Source organism: Ahaetulla prasina, chromosome 2 (assembly GCF_028640845.1).
Source record: "Ahaetulla prasina isolate Xishuangbanna chromosome 2, ASM2864084v1, whole genome shotgun sequence".
In the NCBI taxonomy this organism is placed as follows: Eukaryota; Metazoa; Chordata; class Lepidosauria; order Squamata; family Colubridae; genus Ahaetulla; species Ahaetulla prasina.
In genome coordinates, this window is record NC_080540.1 from 121,552,768 (window position 1) to 121,573,621 (window position 20,854).

Genomic DNA, 20,854 nt, shown 5'->3' on the forward strand with positions numbered 1-20,854 from the left:
CCAAGAAGCTGGGCTGCTCTGAGGCAGGCAATACCTTAGTTGTACTTTCACCACTCCTCTGGTATCTGTTGCGTTCTTGAATTTTTCCAGCGATCTCTTGTGCAATATGGCAAGCTGAATCATACAACAACAACCTTTTTTAAAAAAAACAGTGACAATATTAAACAGCAGTAAAATTTCCTTATTCCTAGGAAAAGCTTTTATTACATGCCTGTTTCCTCAAAAGAAGTTTTCTTCCATTTCTTCTTGTTTAGACTTTGTGAAATACAGGAAATTGTGTGTGTGTGTTTATGTGTCCATCCTGCCAAATGAGTACAGAATGAGGAGTTTGATTTATATCATAAACATAAGAGTTTACTTTTTAAACATCTATAATGGAGGATTGCCAAGGCTATTATCTATACAAAAACTGTTCCTACAGTAAATTGTCCTAATATACAATAATTGTTCATACATGTGATTGTCCTAATACATATTTGCCCATATTGATATAAATATGGCAGGTATGACCAAAGCTATGAATGATGAATTGGTCTTCCATTCCCCCCCCCCCCATTAAGGCCAACCTATGAGATCCCAGAATGAAAAAGTGATGTCTTCCTTTAATTCACTAAGCCATTATATCACCTTTAAAGGCAATAATTGCAATCAAACATTTCCTGTGATTAGTGATCTCTTTTTCCTGTAGGAAATTTGGCATATTCCTCATGGTAAATCTTTTTGAAAGTTTTGTCAAGGGTCTCTTGACAGCAAAATAGGCAGCATACAAATTTAGTAAATCAGGTTTTCTTGTATGAACTTCTCTTTTACATTCTACCACATTTGAATAGACCTGGACTTTAATATAGCCATTCCAAAGAATTTAATTTATTCTTCATCATCCATTATTTTGCAGACTATCTGTATTGGGGGAGGGGGTGTCACTGTCTTGCTGCATGACCATTTATGCTTAAATTTCATGTTACGTTGCCTGATATACTCTGTAGAATTATCTCATATGACACAAAGTATATTCTTTCAGCAGCAACATCCAAGTTCTGAGACAGCAACTCTTAACCATGATATTATGACCTCCATGCTTGATAGCTGGCATGAGATTCTTATTGTGGATTGTTTCCATAAGGCATAACAATGACCATGTAGCCCTAAATAAATCTACTCTTGACATATCTGTTCCCTGAACATTTCCCCAAAGTCCGGAGGATTAATAATTAATTACATTACACTATAATATGGCTTATAAAACACACCATTGAACACTGTAATTCTGTCATTATGTATATTAACTCAGACACTAGATCTTTAAAATGGACCAGGGGGATACTTCATACAATCTATAGCTTAAAAATATGCTTTGTGAAATTGGCCAAAACTTCGTAAAAGATTTTTTTTTCTCCCAAAATCTTCAAAATTTCAAATGTTCTTGAACTCTGGGTAGGTTGAAAGTACAGGTAGTCCTCAGCTTACAACCACAATTGAGGGCAAAATGTATGTTGTTAAGTGAGAAATTTGTTAAGTGATTTTGACCCATTTTATGACTGTTCTCTCTACATTTGTTAAGTGAATCACTGTAGATTTTAAATTAGTAAGATGGTCATTAAGTGACTCTGGCTTCCTCGTTGACTTTGCTTGTCAATGAAGGTCACAAAAGGGGATCACATGACTCCAGGACACTGCAACCGTCATGTGAGTAAGTTGTCAAGCATCCAAATGTAAATCATGTGATTTTTTTTTCCAGTTCTGTGGTAACTTTGGTCACTAAATGAACTGTTGTAAGAGGACTACCTGCACTAAAAAAGAGAGTATATGTTATAGAAAAGAAATGTTGAAGATTCTAATTCAAACATAAAATAAATCAGACATATTTTAGATGCTTAAATGATTTCATCATATCCTAATGTGTCCCAGCAAATGGTCCGTATACAACTTTGTCCTAAAACAGACATTGCAGGAAGAAAGCTGTGTGACCTGTGATATCCCAAAAGTCTAACAGTATCCTTTTAAACTAACTATTTTTACAAAAGGCATAAACACATATAAAATTGAACCAAAACATGCTACCACATCCAATTTTTGTCCTCAAAGTGAGAACATAACCTGAGTTTAACTCATAGAATCATCTGTTACAACGTCCTTCCTGTTGAAGACTACTTCAGCTTCAATCACAATACACGAGCACACAATAGATTTAAGCTTAATGTGAACCGCTCCAATTTTGATTGCAGAAAATATGACTTCAGTAACAGAATTGTTAATGCCTGGAATGCACGTCCAGACTCTGTTGTCTCTTCCCAAAATCCCCAAAGCTTTAACCAAAAACTATCTACTATTGACCTCACCCCATTCCTAAGAGGTCTGTAAGGGGCGTGTATAAGAGCACCAACGTGCCTACCTTTCCTGTCCTAATGTTCCCTTTGATTGTATCCAATTTCATATAGTTATTACATACTTATGATTATATTTATGCTTATATATCGTATAGTTATTTCATGCTTATGCTTATATATACTGTTGTGACAAATAAATAAATAAAATAAATAAAATAGAATGCTTAATTTCTTCTTCTTTTTTGGTAAGCATTCACTCTAGCCTACATTTCTGGAGTTTTCTGATGGGTTATCCATCCAAAGGTTTGACCCCACTTTGTTTTCAAAACCAATCAGCGAAGATAGGTGTGTACCAAGCAGTTACACTTAACTTGCCAAAAGGGATACCTATAGTTTTAGGGAAAGTGCCCAACTGTAAATATTCTACATCATTGAAATCCCTGCCTGGAAAACTTTGCATCTATGCAGCTCTTCCCAAAGGTGCTTTTTTCAAGGGGCAACTGGTTTTCAAGAGGCAAACTTTCTGGTTTTTCTTTGAAGACGTTTCGCATCTCATCCAAGAAGCTTCTTCAGGCCTGACTCAAGAAGTAACACGAAAAAGCTTCTTGGATGAGAAGCGAAATGTCTTCAAAGAAAAACCAGAAAGTCCAGTTGCCAACCATGATCTGAATGACTGAGAATCTCCAAAGACACTATGCAGCTCTTCTCTCCCGCTGCTACACCAAAATGATACAGGAGATTTAATTTCCCTGCCTGTAGAAATTCTCCCATTTTTTAAGCCAAAGGAGAAGAGCAGAATAGGGGGCAGGAGGACAGAAGGTGACTCCTGTTTTATAGCAATGTTTTTCAACCTCGTCCTCTTTTAAAGGGACGCACTTCAACTGGCTGGGAGTTCTGGGAGTTGGAGTCCACCCCTCTTAAAGTTGCAGAGATCGAGAGCCCCGCCTTCCGGGAAAAGGTGTGCACTTCATCCGCCCGCCCCGTTCGCCAAGCACTTTCAGCGGCAAAGGGAGGGAGCATGCGCAATGGCGAAGAGGCGGAGCAGCGAGGGGGGGCCGTCCTCCATGGGCTGCCCTCAGCCTCGAGCCGTTTGTCTCCCCGATTTTGCTCAATCTGCCTGCTGGGATTCGCCACCAGCCTGTCCAAATGGTCCACCGCGCCCTCCGTCACTCACCAAGGCTCCGCAGCCATCGCGGCGCCCGGCAACCGCAGGCTTCCTGAAGTCTATCTGTTCGGCTGGGAACTCTTCCGGCTCCGATCACCTGACTACGAGGCGTGCAGAGGCTCAATTTGTGACAGCGCGCCTCTCGGATGATTGGAGGAGGCGTCTTCCAGATGGAACTGGACGGAGTCGCAGATTAAAAAACAACAACAACAACAACGCGTGACCGTTCAGACTTTCGAGGCTCTGGGTTAGGAGTCTAGTTTCTAAAATTGCTTAATCGTAATCTGCATCCTGGACGGGGATCCCTGATTTAAGGAGACGTTTCCTGTTTGCATCTTTTCATACAGAAAAGCAAATGGGGAAACCAAAAAGGTGGCGTTTATGTGGCTCACAAACATGATGAGGTACCTAATTTAGAGCCAGGTTTCATATTCCTGATAAAGCACTACTCAAAGTTTGTACTTTAACAAATCATTGGCTTTCACTATTTCAGAAAAGTTGTTTTTATCTGCTTGGAAACCAAATTTTGGATCAGAATCTTGGGAGAAATGAGACATTCAGTGGCTAGCTGAACTGCCCACCTCAAAAAAAAAAACACCAAAAAAAAAACCCCACAACCCAAGAGCATTGCTCTACAAGATTGAACCCTTTTTTTCCTAACTCTTCCCTCTGCATTTGGCTTTGTAGGGCCCAAATCTGAACCATGAGGTTGGTGAAAAGGCAAGGATATTACTAAAACTTAATGCTCGTTACAGGCAGTGAATGGAGCCATGGATATGAAAACCCATAAAAAATCAGAGGAGCTATGGAAACAATGACTGGTTGAGTCCCACTGAAATTAATGCATAGCTTGTCTCCACCTTATATTGGCCCAAATGCTTTAATTCACCCATAAAGAATATTGGTACAATACTTAGCAATCCCAGACAATTGAAATTATAATAATAAAGCACAGTTTTTATTATTGCTTTGTCCTCAGAAATGAATGGCATCCCATTTGAGGCACAGTAGCTTAATGATGCTGGAGATGGTCTCTCTCCATTGGTTGAAGTCCTAGCACTGTGCTGGGTTGAGCTCCCATCTCATGCCTCAGTTTCTGCCCAGCTAGCAGTTCGAAAGCATGTTCTATGTGAATAGATCAATAAATACCACTTTGATGGGGAGACAAGTTGGTGCCAGCTCCGAATCTTCCCAGTTGCAGTGCCTTTTTGCAAAGCAGTTCCAGGGAGAGTGGGAGCTTTGGATGACACTGCAGGAAGAGCGACTCATCTTCCTGGTATGAAGCCATTTCATTCTCCTGTGGCCCACCATGGGAAACACGCAAGCATTTTCTACAACAATAACTCTCCTGACTAATGTAATAACACCATATGATATAATAATAATAATAATAATATAATAATAATAATAATAATAATAATAATTATCCACTGATGATCCAAACTGCCGACTTTGCAATGACAAAGTTGAAATTCTTTCACATTTAATATATGAGTGCAGCAAAATTGTGCAAATTGATTACAAAGCTAGACATGACCAAGTTGTTAAATTAATCCATTGTTCATTATGTAAAAAATACAACTTACCTGTATCCGAAAAGTCATGGGAACATAAAAGTGGAAAAAGTTGTTGAAAATTAGGTGAAGATTTTGTGGGACTTTTGAATACAGATGGCTCCTCATTTGGAACACAACATGCCAGATATCACAGTTGTCGAAAACTGAAGTGTACAATTTATTGATATTGCTGTACCAGGAGACACTAGAGTCGAAGAAAACCTGAAAAAAATCACGAAATATTGCGACCTGGCCATCAAAACTAAGTGATTATGGATGAAACGTGACAGTGATACCCATTGTCATCAGGGCACTTGGTCCAAGAATTGTACAAAGTACATTAAGAAATTGCACCTTCCTGCAATAATACCAGCCGAACTGCAAAAGACAACCCATATCAACCATCAGAGCAGTCAATGATACTTGTGATACTTTTTAAATGTTCAGTTGACTAAGTTTCATGTTAATGAATAAAAGTTTATAATAATAATAATAATGGCATCCTATGATGCAATGCCACCCATCGAGCAGCAATTCTAAGGCAGGAGCATAGATCTTTGCATTCTCAATAAATAATAATATTGGCATCCAGAAGATTGGTGAGGAGATAATAGTATACCCCTTTTTCCCTATGTACATATAAGATATCTATGTAGAAAGGGTTGTTTAGCAAGCTGAGGAAACTTAGCAAATTTTCTGTACTATATCATTGTATTCTTAGTCACCCTTACTTGCCTCTTATCGTATTCCTATTCAAAACAAGTAAGATGAAGACAATACTAGCTTCCTAATCTATTGGTATATCTGCAAAGGAGGTGGAAGAACAATAGCTGCAGAGGAGCCTCTGTCTAAAGTTATGATCAATATAAAAAGATGGGCAAACAAGTCATCTCACGTTTTATTGTTTATACTTTCTATCTCTTTCTATAAAAAGGGATTATAAAAAGGCAAAACTACCAAGCAGGTTGACTTGTTATGTAAAATGAAAATATCTGGGCACAATTATCTGGAACCATGATGATATGACCTAAAAAAAATTTGGGAATGGGGGAAGGGTTATATAGGATAGATAAGAATTTTCTGTTGTCTTCACTTGCTCAGTATATTCAAAGGCACATTTTCTTGCTTAACATAATGCTTATCAGGGGTCTTCCAATGCACAAGTTAAAAAGTGAGGAATACAGCTATGTCTTTCCAAGCAATAAATCTATTAATATACTGTTCAGAGTGCCACACATTTTAAACCCAATCAATGGTCCTCAGAAAATTCATTGGGGAAGTTCAAAGCTTAACTTAAATCGGGGATGTCAAATTCAAGGCCCACGGGCCGAATCCAGCCCACAGGCTGCTTAGATTTAACCCCTGGGCCCACCCTGGAAACAGCAGTGCCTCTGCCAGCAAAAACAGATTGGGAGGGCCACTTGCAATCCTCCCAGACTCCGTTTTCAGCCACGATGGCCTCCAGCCCTCTACCAGTGAAAATGGACCCTGGGGAGGGGTCTTCCATGTGGCCTTCCTGGGCTCTGGTTTTGGCTGTGACGGCCTCCTGCAGCTCTCTGCCAGCAAAAACAGAACTCAGGGAGGCCATGACCGCTGAAAACGGAGTCCGGGTGGGCCGCGTGCAAACTTTGCTGGCAGAGGGCTGCAGGAGGTCATCACAGCTTAAAACAGCCTGGGAGGACCGCACACGAGCCTTCCAACCTCTGTTTTCGTTGTTAGAGGCACCGCAGGCTGGTCTTTCACTGTTAACGAAGCCTTGATGAGTGACATCAAGTTAGCCATGCCCACCCCGGCCACACCCACCCACCCCCCAGAGGTCAAACACAACCCTGATGAGGCCTTCAGTGAAAACGAGTTTTGACAACTCTGACTTAAATGGATAGTGTTAGGTATGCCCTCTAATAACGTTTCTACTAAAGACCCTTTCATCTACTTCAGCAATCTGACTTCTTGAACATGTCAAAAAGGTAGCACAAAAGTCTGGAAGTAAATTATTCTTGAAAGCAGACATTAATAACCATTAAGAGAATAGTTTGGCTTCAAAGTCAAAGTGCTACTTGCAAGTCAATGTGCGCTTACAATAAAGTAGAATTAGCTCATCTAATCTTGTTTCCCGTCTGGTTTCCCTGAGTGGGCTGACAGACTAAGACTGATCTGAAAGTGGATTTAGAAATGACAGGTTACAAGAATGATATGGAAAGAGTTGCTACGCTGTACATAAAAAATAAATGGCTGATGTCTTAATAATTAAAAGGGATATACAAATAACTAACCAAGGGAGTTACTGTCAGCCCTTCCAAGTAACCCAGACTTTACATATAACTAGCAGAACTAATTCTGTTTTATAACAAGGCTACAGTAACAAAATCTTGCAGGTCTGAAGGTATAAATTTCCTGCTACTTTTAACTGCTTAGGGTATTTCCTAACTTTTTTTTCTTTGAATGTTGAGCCACTGTGGATTCCTGCCTCTTTTCTCTGATTGCTTCCTAGGCTGCATTTCTTCCCCTTGTTCCCCAGGATTAACCACATATTGTATTACTGTGACCTGGATGATTTTCTTACCTTGCATTTACAAAAGAGGCTTGCTAAAGCATTGAATAATTTTGTGAAAAATAAATAGAAATCAGGTTCTAGTATATTATTTGAAGGAAATTAAGGTCAAGATTCTTATGTTGGAAGAAATGTCCATCTGGGTTCAGTTCCAAGTGGGGAGAAAGACACTGGAAATATGGTGGCTGTTTGAAAAGATGGTTTTTAGGATAGGACCACATGGTTTGAGGTCCTGGGCAAAAAGGTACATGGGTGAGAGAGAGAGAGAGAGAGAGATTTATACCCTCTGATTTGTCGTCAGACTTCCATGGAGCCGTGCAGGGGTAACTCAAGGTTGTGTCAAGTTCCAAGCTTGGTTGAGCTTTGTTGGGTGATGATGTAATGAAGGGGATTTGGGCAATTCCTATTATGGCTCTGCTTGAAGGAGGTAGACTTTGTTATGTAGAATAGACTAGCCCAGGCTTTCCTAGGAGTGGGGTGGCTGCTAACTTAAAAGGAAGGAAAATAAAGTTGGGTTTTTTTTTATTAAGATTAAAATAAATACATTCCATGGTGGGTTTCAAATTTTTTTAGTACAGGTTCTGTGGGCGTGGCATGGCCTGGTGGGCATGGCCTAATGGGCGTAGCAGGGGAAGGATACTGTAAAGTCTCCATTCCCACCCCACTCCTGGGGGAAGGATACTGCAAAATCCCCATTCCCTCCCAATCAGCTGGGACTTGGGAGGCAGAGAATAGATGAGGGTGGGGCCAGTCAGAGTTTTTACTATCGGTTCTCTGAACTACTCAAAATTTCCGCTACCAGTTCTCCAGAACTGGTCAGAACCTGCTGAAACCCACCTCTGCTGGCAACCCTTAACAGACTTTTACCAAGCAGGACTGAAATGATGAGGTTTTAAGGTTTAGTTTATTGATAAAGATATAGATAAGAGTTGGGATTCGGGAAGAAGAGATTGTTTGTTGTATTTTAAGAGAAGGTGATAAATTACTAAAATTGTCTTCTAATGAAGGGGAAAGTAATTTATTTATCTTTTTCTTTTCTTTTCCTTTACTATATTCTTATTTTTGGTCTTTTCTATTTACTTTTTCATTTCTGCACTTCTATTTTTCTTTTATTCTTTTTTTTATTCTTTAAAGTATAATTTAATAAAATTACTATTAAAAAGATACAATTTGGCTTCTTGGTCCTTAAAAGTAATAAGGAAACTGGTGGTTTTCTTTAAAGGAAGCGTGCTTTCAATGGCAAACTGAACAATTCATTTTTCTTTCCACTCTGAAATTCATATTGTACATTTTGACAGCAGGATTCCTGACAGCTTCTCAGGAAAGTGTCCTTCATAAATTGAAAAGCAGTAAATTAAATATTTGTCTTTAAGATTTGAAAAACTAGACTTTTTGTTCAGACAGTGTTGATACACAGGGTTGCGTACAGATAAATAAACACACAAACACTACCATACTGTATAGATTCAGAACAATAAATAATGTCAAAGTTCCTTTTATAAAGAAAGATAGAACCAGCAGAAGGGGTGAAACACAGTGCGGCATAAAAATAGAGTATACACAAGGACTATCCTATCTTTAATTGTCAGGGAAAATCAAAATGTATTTATTTGGTACTGGGAAGCCTTAAATGTAGGAGCCAGCCAGAAAACAAGATGCTGTTGTGGTCCACCAGCAACCTGTGGACCTGGCAGCGGAGTCAGACAGGGAGGAGGCTGTGGAGGACAATGGGCCAGTCCTGGAGTCAGGGGAAGGCCCGGAGGAGGGCTCTGCGTCAGTGGCAGAGATGAGGCCAGGGCCATCTGGAAGCGATGTGCAGACTCCAAAGCCTACAGAGGCGGACAGCAGAGAGGCAGAGGAACAGGAGGAGCCTGTTCCTAGTGCACGTATGAAAAGAGCTGGCAGAAGGCAAGAGCAGCTGAAGCAAAAAGGATGACTCAGGAGTAAGGCCAGAAGATGATTGGCCACTCCCATAAGGCTTAAAAGAGCAGCAACAAGCCATTGGGTTCTTTGTGGAAAAGCAGCGTTGATTCCATTGCATCTTGTCAGCGTCTCTTGAACTTTGAGGGGGGGGGTTGCCAAGAAAAGCCTTTGGCAGGTTGCCAAAGACAACAAAGGTTGGTGATAAGGCCGCAGGACTATTTATGAAGAATTTGTTTTGGACTAAGCTGAGAATGAATTAATTCTCAGCTGTTTTAATAAAATAAGTTGGTTCAGGACAAATTGTGTTTGGTAATCACTACTTGGGCCTCAGTCACAACAGATGCCACCACCAAAATAGTTCTTCTCGAAAATATCTATCTTAACAGCTCTGACAAGGAAGCTTAGGGGTTCTCTTTAATACAGTTTGTTGGGTTGGCTTTAAAGAGTTGATATGGAAAGAGACATTTGTCAACTGTGCCTATACTGCACAGGTAGTAGGAAGTCGTAATGAAGACAAACATTGCATCTCTCAAAGCCCTCAGTGGAGCACCCTAAGGTCTCCTGTAATATTGGAAAAGACAATTCAAAGACACTGACAGAATTGTTACCTTCCTCAGACAATACACCCAGAGAGATGAGATTAGGGTGGGCAATGAATTGATATGTTATATCATAACATGTTTTATATTGTATGCTTTCAGGGTGTTTCTCATTAATTATTTTGGGGGAGATGCAGGCAAAGTGTTAACATAATATGTGGAATATCCCCAATCCTCCCCCCAAAAAAAACTTCGTCTTTTTTACCTTACAATTTGTATTGATAAATAAGAATAATAAAGGCTTTTATAATTTCAGAAATATTCTAAAGAAATATTCACATCCTGTGCTAAGCACATAGGGCTACAAGCATAAGCCACAGTTCTCAGTGGGCAGCTAAGTGTCCTCATCCTTCTATTTAAGACACATGTTTTTAGGTCTTCCTGAAATATTTTGGCACCAGGATTTCTTTGGCCTTCCTCTTTTTCTTTGACTACATGGGGGTATCCAATTGATTTCAGTCTTTGCTGGACATTGCTTACTCACATGGAGCACATATCCAGCAAAACACATTCTACATTCTGTCACTATTTCAGAGTATCTTTGGAAATTACTTCTTTGTAGAATTTTCATGTTTGAAACATGGTTCCAATATGAGATATGGAGAATCCTTTTCAAGCAACGTTTTTGGAAGGCATTGATCATATGAATAATTCTTGTAGATTTCCAGGTCTCACTGTCATAGATGGCAGGTGATATGACAATGGCATTAAATAATCTGATCTTGGTTGCTGTGTTCATGGCAGACCTAGTCCATACTGAGCACAGTCAGCATTTCACAACTGCTTCTCTTCCCCCATCTGTATCCACAATGCTACCAAAATAGTTGAATTATTCCACAGATTTTAAGGCCTGTCTTCCTAATGTTATCGGGGTGCTGTCTTAAACATTGCTGAATTGCATCAGCTTGGTCTTGTGTCTTCACTAATTTTTAAGCCCATTTTACTTACCTGTGCCCCAAGTGTCAGTGTCATGTCTTTTTGCTGTGTCTTATTGTTTGCAAGTAAAGCAATGTTATCAGTGAAATCTAGGTCAGTCAATTTGCCTTGTTTATTCCACAGAATGCCAACATTCAATTTATTCATTGGCCTTCTCATGGTAATCAGAAATAAAAATGGGGATAGAATACAGTCCTGCCATACACCAGTATTAATTGTAAAGAAGTTGGTACAGCCATTTTCAGTTTTTACATATTACCTAGTGTTGTTGAAAAGGTTTCTAAAGATGATGACATACCTCTTAGGAATACCATACCATGTAGCATGTTCCATAATGATTCTCTATTGACAGAATCAAATGTTTTTTTAAATCAATAAAGTTAATGTTTTTGATACTTCTTACTCTGTTCAGTGATATTTCATTGTACAAGATCTGTTCACTGCATGAGCAACCTTGTCTGAGAAGAAATATTGCATAATAAATAATACAGATAATGCAATTATGGCAAATTGGGTGTAGGATGAGGGTGAAGGTTTGTTCTCTGAGCTTGTGAATTGGTTTCTGAATGTTTTGTTATCAGGCGGGTAACCAAACGTTCGGAAACCAACCCACAAGCCCGGAGAACGAACCTTCACCCCTAATACAGATGATGGTTATGTGTGTAGATGGTTAGAAAAATAAAGATGCATCCAATTCAAACGATGAATGACATACAGAAGGCTTAATATATGGGCCATACCATGCTTACTACCCACCACTGAATTTTGATGAAATGATGTGATTCATTTTTGTTTCTCACCAAGTACTGTAAAATTCACTCATGAACTGTGCCTAACCTGATATCCTCTGCACCGTCAAGCCATTACTGATACGGTATAACCAGTGGTGGGATTCAGCCAGTTAGCACCACTTCGGGAGAACCAGTTGTTAACTTTCTGAGCAGTTTGGCAAACTGGTTGTTGGAAGAAATCATTAGGGCAGAGAACCGGTTGTTAAATTAATTGAATCCCACCACTGGGTATAACACAATGGTTCAAAGCTAATGTGGTGCCAGAAGCATCAATTATTTCCTGGAAATCCCCAACTTAATCTAAATGCTTCCCTAAATTTGGTTCAAGTGATTTTTTGAAAAAAAATCTGAAGAGTATAGTCTATTGATGCCTTTTATAGCAAAAGCCATTTGAGCATGGTAGAATTTTGGTTAAATGAGAAGTAGCATCCATCCTCTCACCAGGAATAGGGTTGGCTGCAACCCATTGTGCCATGTAATTTTCTGTTCTCTCTGTACTGTTCTGAACTCTTTAGCAAATGGGATTTAAAAGATGCTGAGCTCAGTTCTCCTCTTTACAGTACACATCTGACATGAAGTAATCATGAAACATTCATTATATTCAACTATGTTGCTCATCTGGAGGGAATGGGGCCTTTTGCATTTTTAATTTCCTCCCCATTAAGATCTCATGAAAGAATGATCCCTTGTTCACGGTTCCTTAATTAGTTCCTTTTATACATCTCCAGTTGGCCTACTCCAATTCATCTAGGAGAATATTGGAAACAATTCTCCATATTGCTGCATGTTGAGAATATGCAACCAGAACAAAGGGGGAAGAGATGAGAAAAACAAAAAAATATTTGCCACTTGCCTCTCTTTGTACAGAAATTCTAGTTTGGGATCAGGAGCAAATTTACAGAAAACTCAGTCTTTGCTGCCATCTATTCATCATCCAAATTTTTGCAGTCAAGATACAGTAACCTTAATTTTAAAAAGCTAGAATCATGATTTAGAATTGAATAGCGGGGAAAATCACAATAACAAAGAAATACTACTTCACTTGCAACGTGGCTGAACTGTGCAATTTTCTCATTGAAAATATAGTGATGGTTTTGGATAACTTTAAAGGAGGATTAGAAAATTTGTAGAGATTAAAACTGTTAATGAGTACTAGTCATAATTGGCTATATATTAGCTCAAGATATAATGGTCATGCACTGCTCAGTACCAGTTTCAGGGAATCAGAAAGGGAATATTGCCTTTAATTTCTCCTTGTGACTTCTTGATTGACCATTGTCAGAACAGAATGGGACAACTTGCTGCAGCCAACTTGGCTTGGCCACCTCACCACCACCACCAGCTCACCATCACCAACTCATGTCTACCAACTCATCACCACTAAGTTGCCATAGGACAACTCCACATGGCCAACTTGCCACAGGAACAACTTGCCATGGGCAGCAAGAGGGAGAATCAAGCAGATGGGCAAGTGAGTGTGTAGGCAGAATGCAGTGCAGCAGGGGCTTCTTACTTTCACACCATCCACCACCACCTCAAGGCCAAAGAGACAGTGGTGGCAGTGGCAATGGGTGAAGTGGGTGGTGGCAACAGCCAAGGATGTCCCTTTTCACAGCCCCCGCTGCCCCCGCACAGCCACCGCTGCCACCGCACTACTGTGCTGAGCACTCGGCTGAAAAGGATGGCAGTGACAGCAGTGGTGGCCAGAGTGGGAGGGAGGGAGGGAAGGAGGGAGGCAGCAGCCAGGATGTCCCATTTTCATATTCACTGATGCTGCCTCTTCTGCTACTGCAACAACCTCTGAACCAAAGAGGCCAGGGACACCAGCAGTAGTGTGTGAAAATGGGATGCATCCAGCTACCGCCACCTTCCTACTGCCCACCCCAGCCATTGCTGCCACCGCCATCCCCAGTCTCTTTGGCCTGAAACTCGGTGTGGTGGCATTGGCAGGGGTTGTGAAAATGGGAAGGCTGCCATTGCCACTCTATGCTTTGCTCACCCACTGACTCATCCACCCACCTGGCTCTTCCTGCAACCGCTCATGGAGAGTTCTCCTTGCAGCGAACTGGCTGTGTGGAGTTGTTCTGCAGTGAACTAGTGGTAGGGAGCTAGCTGTGCCAAGCTGGCTTATTCATCTGCGCAGGACTGGACTAGATTTTAAATTTATATTGGTTTTAATGGGTTTTATTATTTATATTGCTTTTTTAATTATTTGGCTGTGTAGAATAAGTTTTTTAACTGTTATTTTATTCTGTATTTATTTGTACTTTTTATCTGCCTGTGAACCGCTCATGGAGAGTTCTCCTTGCAGCGAACTGGCTGTGTGGAGTTGTTCTGATAAATAAATAAATAAAATAAATAAATAAATAAGTTATCTTAGAGCCTGTCAGAAAAGAACGCTGGACTAGACCAAGTTTGAATTAAGCTAGCTTACGTTTTTTATAAATGATGATGATTTTGTGGTGTCCAAATGCCACAGTCAGCAATCAATAAGCCAAAGAACTGAAAGACTATATTTCCATGAAGTTATGAGGAATCAAATTCAATGCAAAGATTATTATACTATGGAAAGGAATTTTCCAACTTCATTATGCAGACACAGACACACTTAGAAATCTAGAGAGGTACTGGACATTTCCAGTTTTTTAAGGTTCCTATCTGTAACTAAAAAATGGTATCAGAAGAATGAAGACCTGATTTCAATATTTTAAAAAATTCAGTGAGCTGAGGTCCAAAACTGAGACTTTCTTTGAAGCCCAGGCTCAATGACCATCTCCCCAAAGTTCACTTTAACGGCCTCTATTGAGAAAGGGGCACTGAAATTGAACGTAGTTTTCCAGGACTTAAAAGGACCTTTGGCAACTGAAACTGAAGGGGGGAGAAATGATATAATCAATTAAAGTGGCATTAAGTTGCCTTTGCATTCCCATCTAATACCAATGTCATTTGTTTTTGGATATAACTAATGCTACAAATTAAAGCCATGCGTTTATTGATGAAGGCTGAGATACATCTACTGAACATTACACTTTAAACATGTGACCAATTAATCCAAAGCCCTTCCCAGACTAGCCCTGACATACATTTATAGCACCTTTGTTTTCATAGATACTAAATCTCATAGCCACTCATTTAGAAATGTGAAATTTATTGTTCACCTGATTCTATTTTTGTTTTCAAGCAGAAACAAAGGAACCAGTGAGAAGCAGTTTGAAAACCAACTTCTGTGTTTATGTTCCATCAGTTCAAGGACATTTAATCATCAGAAGGGCAGAAATTAAGAGCCTCCTAAAAGGACCACACCCTCGCTACTCCTTCTTCCATGTATCATGTTTTGCTCTTCTGATACACATGGATTTTCTTTCTTTCTTTCTTTCTTTCTTTCTTTCTTTCTTTCTTTCTTTCTTCCTTCCTTCTTTCCTTCCTTCCTTCTTTCTTTTCTTCCTTCCTTCCTTCCTTCCTTCCTTCCTTCCTTCCTTCCTTCCTTTCGAGTCATTGCAAGGGAAGGCAGGATGATAATGTTTACCCTTCAAAAAGTAAATGGTTCCTTTTAATGGGCCTGTTGATACTCTGATCACTATCTTGCTTATGTAGATCCTGCCTGTCAGAGAGGCATACAGTAAACAGAGACAAGTGAGTAGGTGGAGGAACATTTTACCACTGTTTACACCAAATAAGAATCTCCTTGGGGAGGCATTACCTGTGAAGGAGGCTCAGGTTCAATAAATTAAGCACAGCAGCAGAGCTTTGCATAGATCCTTCAAGCAAGGATGAGAGATGATACAGATTGGGCTGAAGTATATCAGCCCCACTGAGGGGACCTTAACGAATTTCACTTTTGGAAAAAACACACAAGTTCCAGGATGGATATTCTAAAGGACAGCAATTTGGCCATCGCACAAGGTAAAGAAGGCACCTTAAATGGTCGTTTTCAATGAGCAAATATTAAAGCAACCTAGCAGAATCAAGTGAGGAAGGAGTCTGTGCCAAGTTGTCAAAGAGTGGCTTGAGAGGCAGTCTATTGACTGGCAGTCTATTCACTTAGAATAAACTATTGCATGGCAAGAAATTAAAGGAAATGACACATTGGCTTCTGCTTACTGCAGGGTTTTTGTTTTTTGTTTTTTTGCATTGGCTGAGGGAAACTCAGATTTTATCTATTTTAAGAGCTGCTGGGCCAACAGTTGTACCTCTGGTATACTTACTTGGATGGTAGGAAGCTGTAGTCAAGATGTGACATGCTTCTCCCACATGTTGCACCTCAGAACGTTTTGCAATTTTTTTTTATTTGAATTTATATCCCGCCCTTCTCCGAAGACTCAGGGCGGCTTACATTGTGTTAAGCAATAGTCTCATCCATTTGTATATTATATACAAAGTCAACTTTTTATTGCCCCCCAACAATTTTAGAAAAGTCTGTGACTTGAAGGACAATGCTAGCTTCCTAGAAAATACACACATTTGCATGCTTGCAGTCTCTTTAGCAATACTTTCTTTTGTATGCAAGTAAAGTATTAACAATGTGTGGAGTAGCCCCAATCATAAGAGTCATGGTTAGAATGCAGTCATGGTTAGAATGCAGTATTGCAGGTTAATTTTGCTGACTACTCAGCTTTCCATCCTCCCTAGGTTGGTAAAATGAGGACCAAGATTGTTGAGGCCAATATGCTGACTCTAAATAGTTTAGAGAGTGCTGTAAAACACTAGAAGCACTATATCAGTCTAAGTGCTATTGCTATTATAAAGCAAAAAACTCAATATTTTTTTAACATTATAATATTATACTGACAAATGAAAACCATAAAGCAGGGTTTTATAAAGCAGGAAAGAGTTTAAACCAGGCATGTTCAACTCACAGTCCACGGGCTGCATGAAACCGTGGATAGCTAGTAATGTGGTCCTATAAAATTGTAATGAAGCGGTAACAAATAAAGAAAGTTTGTTATTTATAGATAGCAGTAGCACTTAGACTTATACGCCGCTTCATAGAGCTTTTACAGCCCTCTCTAAGCGGTTTGCAGAGTAGCATATGGCCCTCAACAATCTGGGTCCTCATTTTACTCACCTCGGAAGGATGGAGGGCTGAGTCAACCCTGAGCTGGTGAGATTTGAATTGCTGAACTGCAGCTAGCAGTCAGCTGAAGTAGCCTGCAGTACTGCAATCTAACCACTGCACCAGCTCGGCTCTATATATTTATATTACATATTTTATATGTGGCCCAAAACAATTCCTCTTCACCCAGTGTGGCCCAGACAAGCCCAAAGATTGGACATACTTGGTTTAACCAAATGTTTGAGAAATAATGATAATGGATATGTCTGTAGTTAGTTGGAAGAAGAATGATGTAACTAATTCCAATAATGATTGTCATACACTGGGGTTAATATCCTGGGCTACACCACGTTGTTTGTCTGATGAAAGGAGCCACGCTATTTGTTGCCCAATAATATTCATGCTTTTTAAACTTGCCATAAGCAAAAAAAAAAAAAACCATTACCATGTTTGGGGCAGCATGAACAGTAAATCTAAATGGGGGGGGGCATATACTGGAATACCCCAGTCTTTCCTTACAGCTATGATAACTTTTAGTAGTAAAAAAAAAAGGTATGATAAATTATCTATGCGTTTCAAAATCCCAGAATGATACTTGGCATTACATGCTAATACTGCTTTGAATAGAATCTCCATTAATGTTTCAATGTTTAACTTCAGGCACATCACTGGATGAATGATCAGAGTTAATTCACTATATTGTACAGGTAGTCCTTGACTTAAAGAGTTCATTTAGTGACTGATTGATGTTACAATGGCATTGAAAAAAGTGACTTAGGTCTGTTTTTCACACTTACAACTGTTGCATCATCCCCATGGTCACATGATCAACATTCATATTCTTGGCAATTGACTCATATTTATGACCGTTGCAGTGTCCTGGGGTCATGTGATCATATTTTGTGACCTTCTGTCAAGCAAAGAATGGAGAAACCAGATTCACGCAACGACCATGTTACTATCTTAAGAACTGCAGTAGTTCACTTAATGAGAAAGGTCATAAAATGTTGCAAAATTCACTTAAACAATTGTCTCGCTTAGAAACAGAAATTTTTGGGCTCATTTGTGGTCCATAGTTGAAGACTACCTGTATATTGTTGCTGGTAGTTTTAGAATTTCACGTTTCTTATGCCTAAATGTTTATTCACCTTTCCTCATGTTATTATATGGAAGTGACCCACTTCCAAGCGGGATCAAGCTTCAGTAGCAGCAAATGAGTTGGGGCCCATTTTTCTTCACTAGAAACTGTTGGTGTTTCTTGAGATGAGGTTATTATTATTTCACTTTATATCCAATCTTTCTGACCACTCTGAGTTCAAGCTATATGCAGGCTCAATATAATAGGAAAGTTCCCAGAATTAATATGATCAATCATTCTCAAAGTATTCAATCCAGTCTAAACTTCCCCACTTTGTCTTCATCCTCCAGAGATCTCAAGCCTATTTAATATTATGGTGAACTCAAAGAAAACGTTCAGCTAATCTCTATTTTCTATAAAGCCTAAAAGCTTTGGTGCTTACAACAAACCTTATGGCAAGCTGTGTTGTATCAGCAAATCCTGATAGTGTAGTAGGCCAGTAATACAGAATCTGAAGGTTTTTCTCCAAACTTGGGGTAGTCAAATGGAACAGGAAGAGGCAAGGTGTGGCAGCCTGTCTATTCAATAGAATAGAATAGAATAGAATAGAATAGAATAGAATAGAATAGAATAGAATAGAATAGAATAGAATAGAATAGAATTCTTCATTGGCCAAGTGTGCTTGGACACAGAAGGAATTTATCTCCAGTGCATAAGCTTATAGTATACATATAAATAACAAGTAATGAGTCATAGGTCATAAATCTTAGTTTCAACCATTACTCATAAGTTCCAAAAAAACAACTGAGTTGCAGATACATTGGAATGTTCGGAAATCTTGTTTTCAAGAGGCAGAGAGGAAGCTCTTATTTTTGTTGTCCTGAGCGAAGTGGGGTCAAATTCAATAGAAGTTTAAGCATAGCGGCACTAGAAAATTAACTCACTTTCTCCTTTTCTTCCTTCTAGAGCAGATGGTCTTTTTGTTTGATAAATACCAGACCCTCTCATTCCTTCTCGTTTAGTGGGATAAAAGCAGGGGTGAAATCCAGCAGGTTCTGACAGGTTCTGGAGAACCGGTAGCAGAAATTTTGAGTAGTTTAGAGAACTGGCAAATACCACCTCTGGCTGGCCCCAGAGTGGGGTGGGAATGGAGATTTTGCAGTATCCTTCCCCTGCCACGCCCACCAAGCCACGCCCACAGAACCAGTAGTAAAAAAAATTGGATTTCACCACTGGATAAAAGTAATCTCTGCCCAGTCTTTATTTCTTCTTAACCAATGAAATACAACAATAGTTATAAATTGCTCATGGTCAGATCTTGGGAGGCATTGCTCTTGTGTAACTCAGCTGCTATATCCATAGAAAGAACCCCTATATTTAAAAATTATAGAGATGGAGTCCTTTTAGCCAACCCAGAACCCATCCGAATACATTTTTTAACAAAGTTTCGGGCTTTTCAAGAAGTAGACTGTAATCCATGAAAGGTTGTACATGAGAATGCATTTGTATAGCCTTCTAGATATTCCTGGAGCAGCATTCCCAGGAGATTGAGACACCATGGCCAATATTATTGTAAGGGATGATGGAAAGTGAACTTTTACAATGCCTGGAGGTGTGCATGTTGGTTGTGCTGTGCTAAACTAATTAATGTGACTGAATATTCTGAGAGATTTTATTTTATTTTTTATTTATGAGAGATTTTTTTTTTATTTATGAGAGATGTTAGACACACGTAGGTTATACAGTAGGCAACGCCAGAAACTTTCCTTTCCAACATATTTCACAATGTACAAGGTTTGTCAGCCAAATGGGGTCACAAAGAACTTTGGAAAGTAAAGAACTCAGCAATTATTCATTCCTGACCTGGTCTCTCTTTCTGGAGTTTATTGCACATTTAGTATAAGCCAGTTAACCTAACACAGTTAGAATAAACAGAGCCAATACACAAAAGTGCAGAAATTGCAGAATGTATGTTCTTTGAGCAAATGAATAAATAGTGGTTCTTATCCCATTAGCAAGAAAACTGCAGGGACTTACCCAGGCAATAGCCAGGAGTCAGTGCAGACTCCAAGGTAATCACACGCTTACCCTGGTAGCCTAGATTTTTAAGGCGGTCACAGCTTTCTAACAATGGCCCAGGTTTTCCTCCAGGGGGAGCACAATGATAACCGAGGAGCTGAACATGCCACCAGCACATATATCATCAAGCCTTTTTGTTTGCTTTAATGCAGGGATATTTGGTTTAGTTTTTCAAAAGATTCAGGTGATCAAATAAATGCATGTTATGATGGTCTAACACTACGGTGGTTTTTCCCTTGGCACAATTCACTCTCACTCTCTCTCTCTCTCTCTCTCTCACACACACACACACACCCCCATACCAAGGCTGATGATACCCTCTCCAATCTGCTTTGTCCTAGGGTTCTGGATAAGATATTTTCCTACCCCTTGTAGCAACTGTTTGTTCTTAAGAACTTCTATATAGAAACTCAATACCCCCCCCAAGCCTCTGCTTCCTTGCTCTTTTTAGCTTCCTTGCCCTCCTCTGCTGCTTTTCTAAGTCCATTGCTTTCCATTTTCTTGGATTAGAGTTTAGTTCTCCCCACCCCACCCCCACCCCCACATGAGTGGTATTGGCACTGAAGATTGGAATTAATCAAGTTCAGAAACAGTTTCCCCAGAATTTTTAATAATAACTGCAGATTCATCTTGCTAATGCTTAGCATTCTGTTAACACATGTTATAACACTCTTGCATTATTAAGTTGTGCTGCAGAGAAACCACAGAAATAGAAGGCATTCACGGATGTCAGCTGCTCCGGCTGAGTGTTGAAAATGAAGAGTAGCAAGTGAGAATCAAATGTAAAAATCATCTG

General features: G+C 39.6%; 1 protein-coding gene across 1 annotated transcript in view; it reads right to left on the reverse strand.

Annotated features, from left to right (window-relative positions):
• Positions 1–3,644, reverse strand: part of STX8 (syntaxin 8) — a 108,242-nt gene extending 104,598 nt beyond the window's left edge. Inside the window, exons 1-2 of the mRNA XM_058166886.1 lie at positions 3,502–3,644; positions 35–134 (exon numbers count right to left, since the gene is read on the reverse strand). Coding sequence (XP_058022869.1) covers positions 35–134; positions 3,502–3,518 — 117 coding nt within the window. The 5' untranslated portion in view covers positions 3,519–3,644. The remainder of the gene's footprint in view (positions 1–34; positions 135–3,501) is intronic.
• Between the last annotated feature and the right edge of the window lie 17,210 nt (positions 3,645–20,854).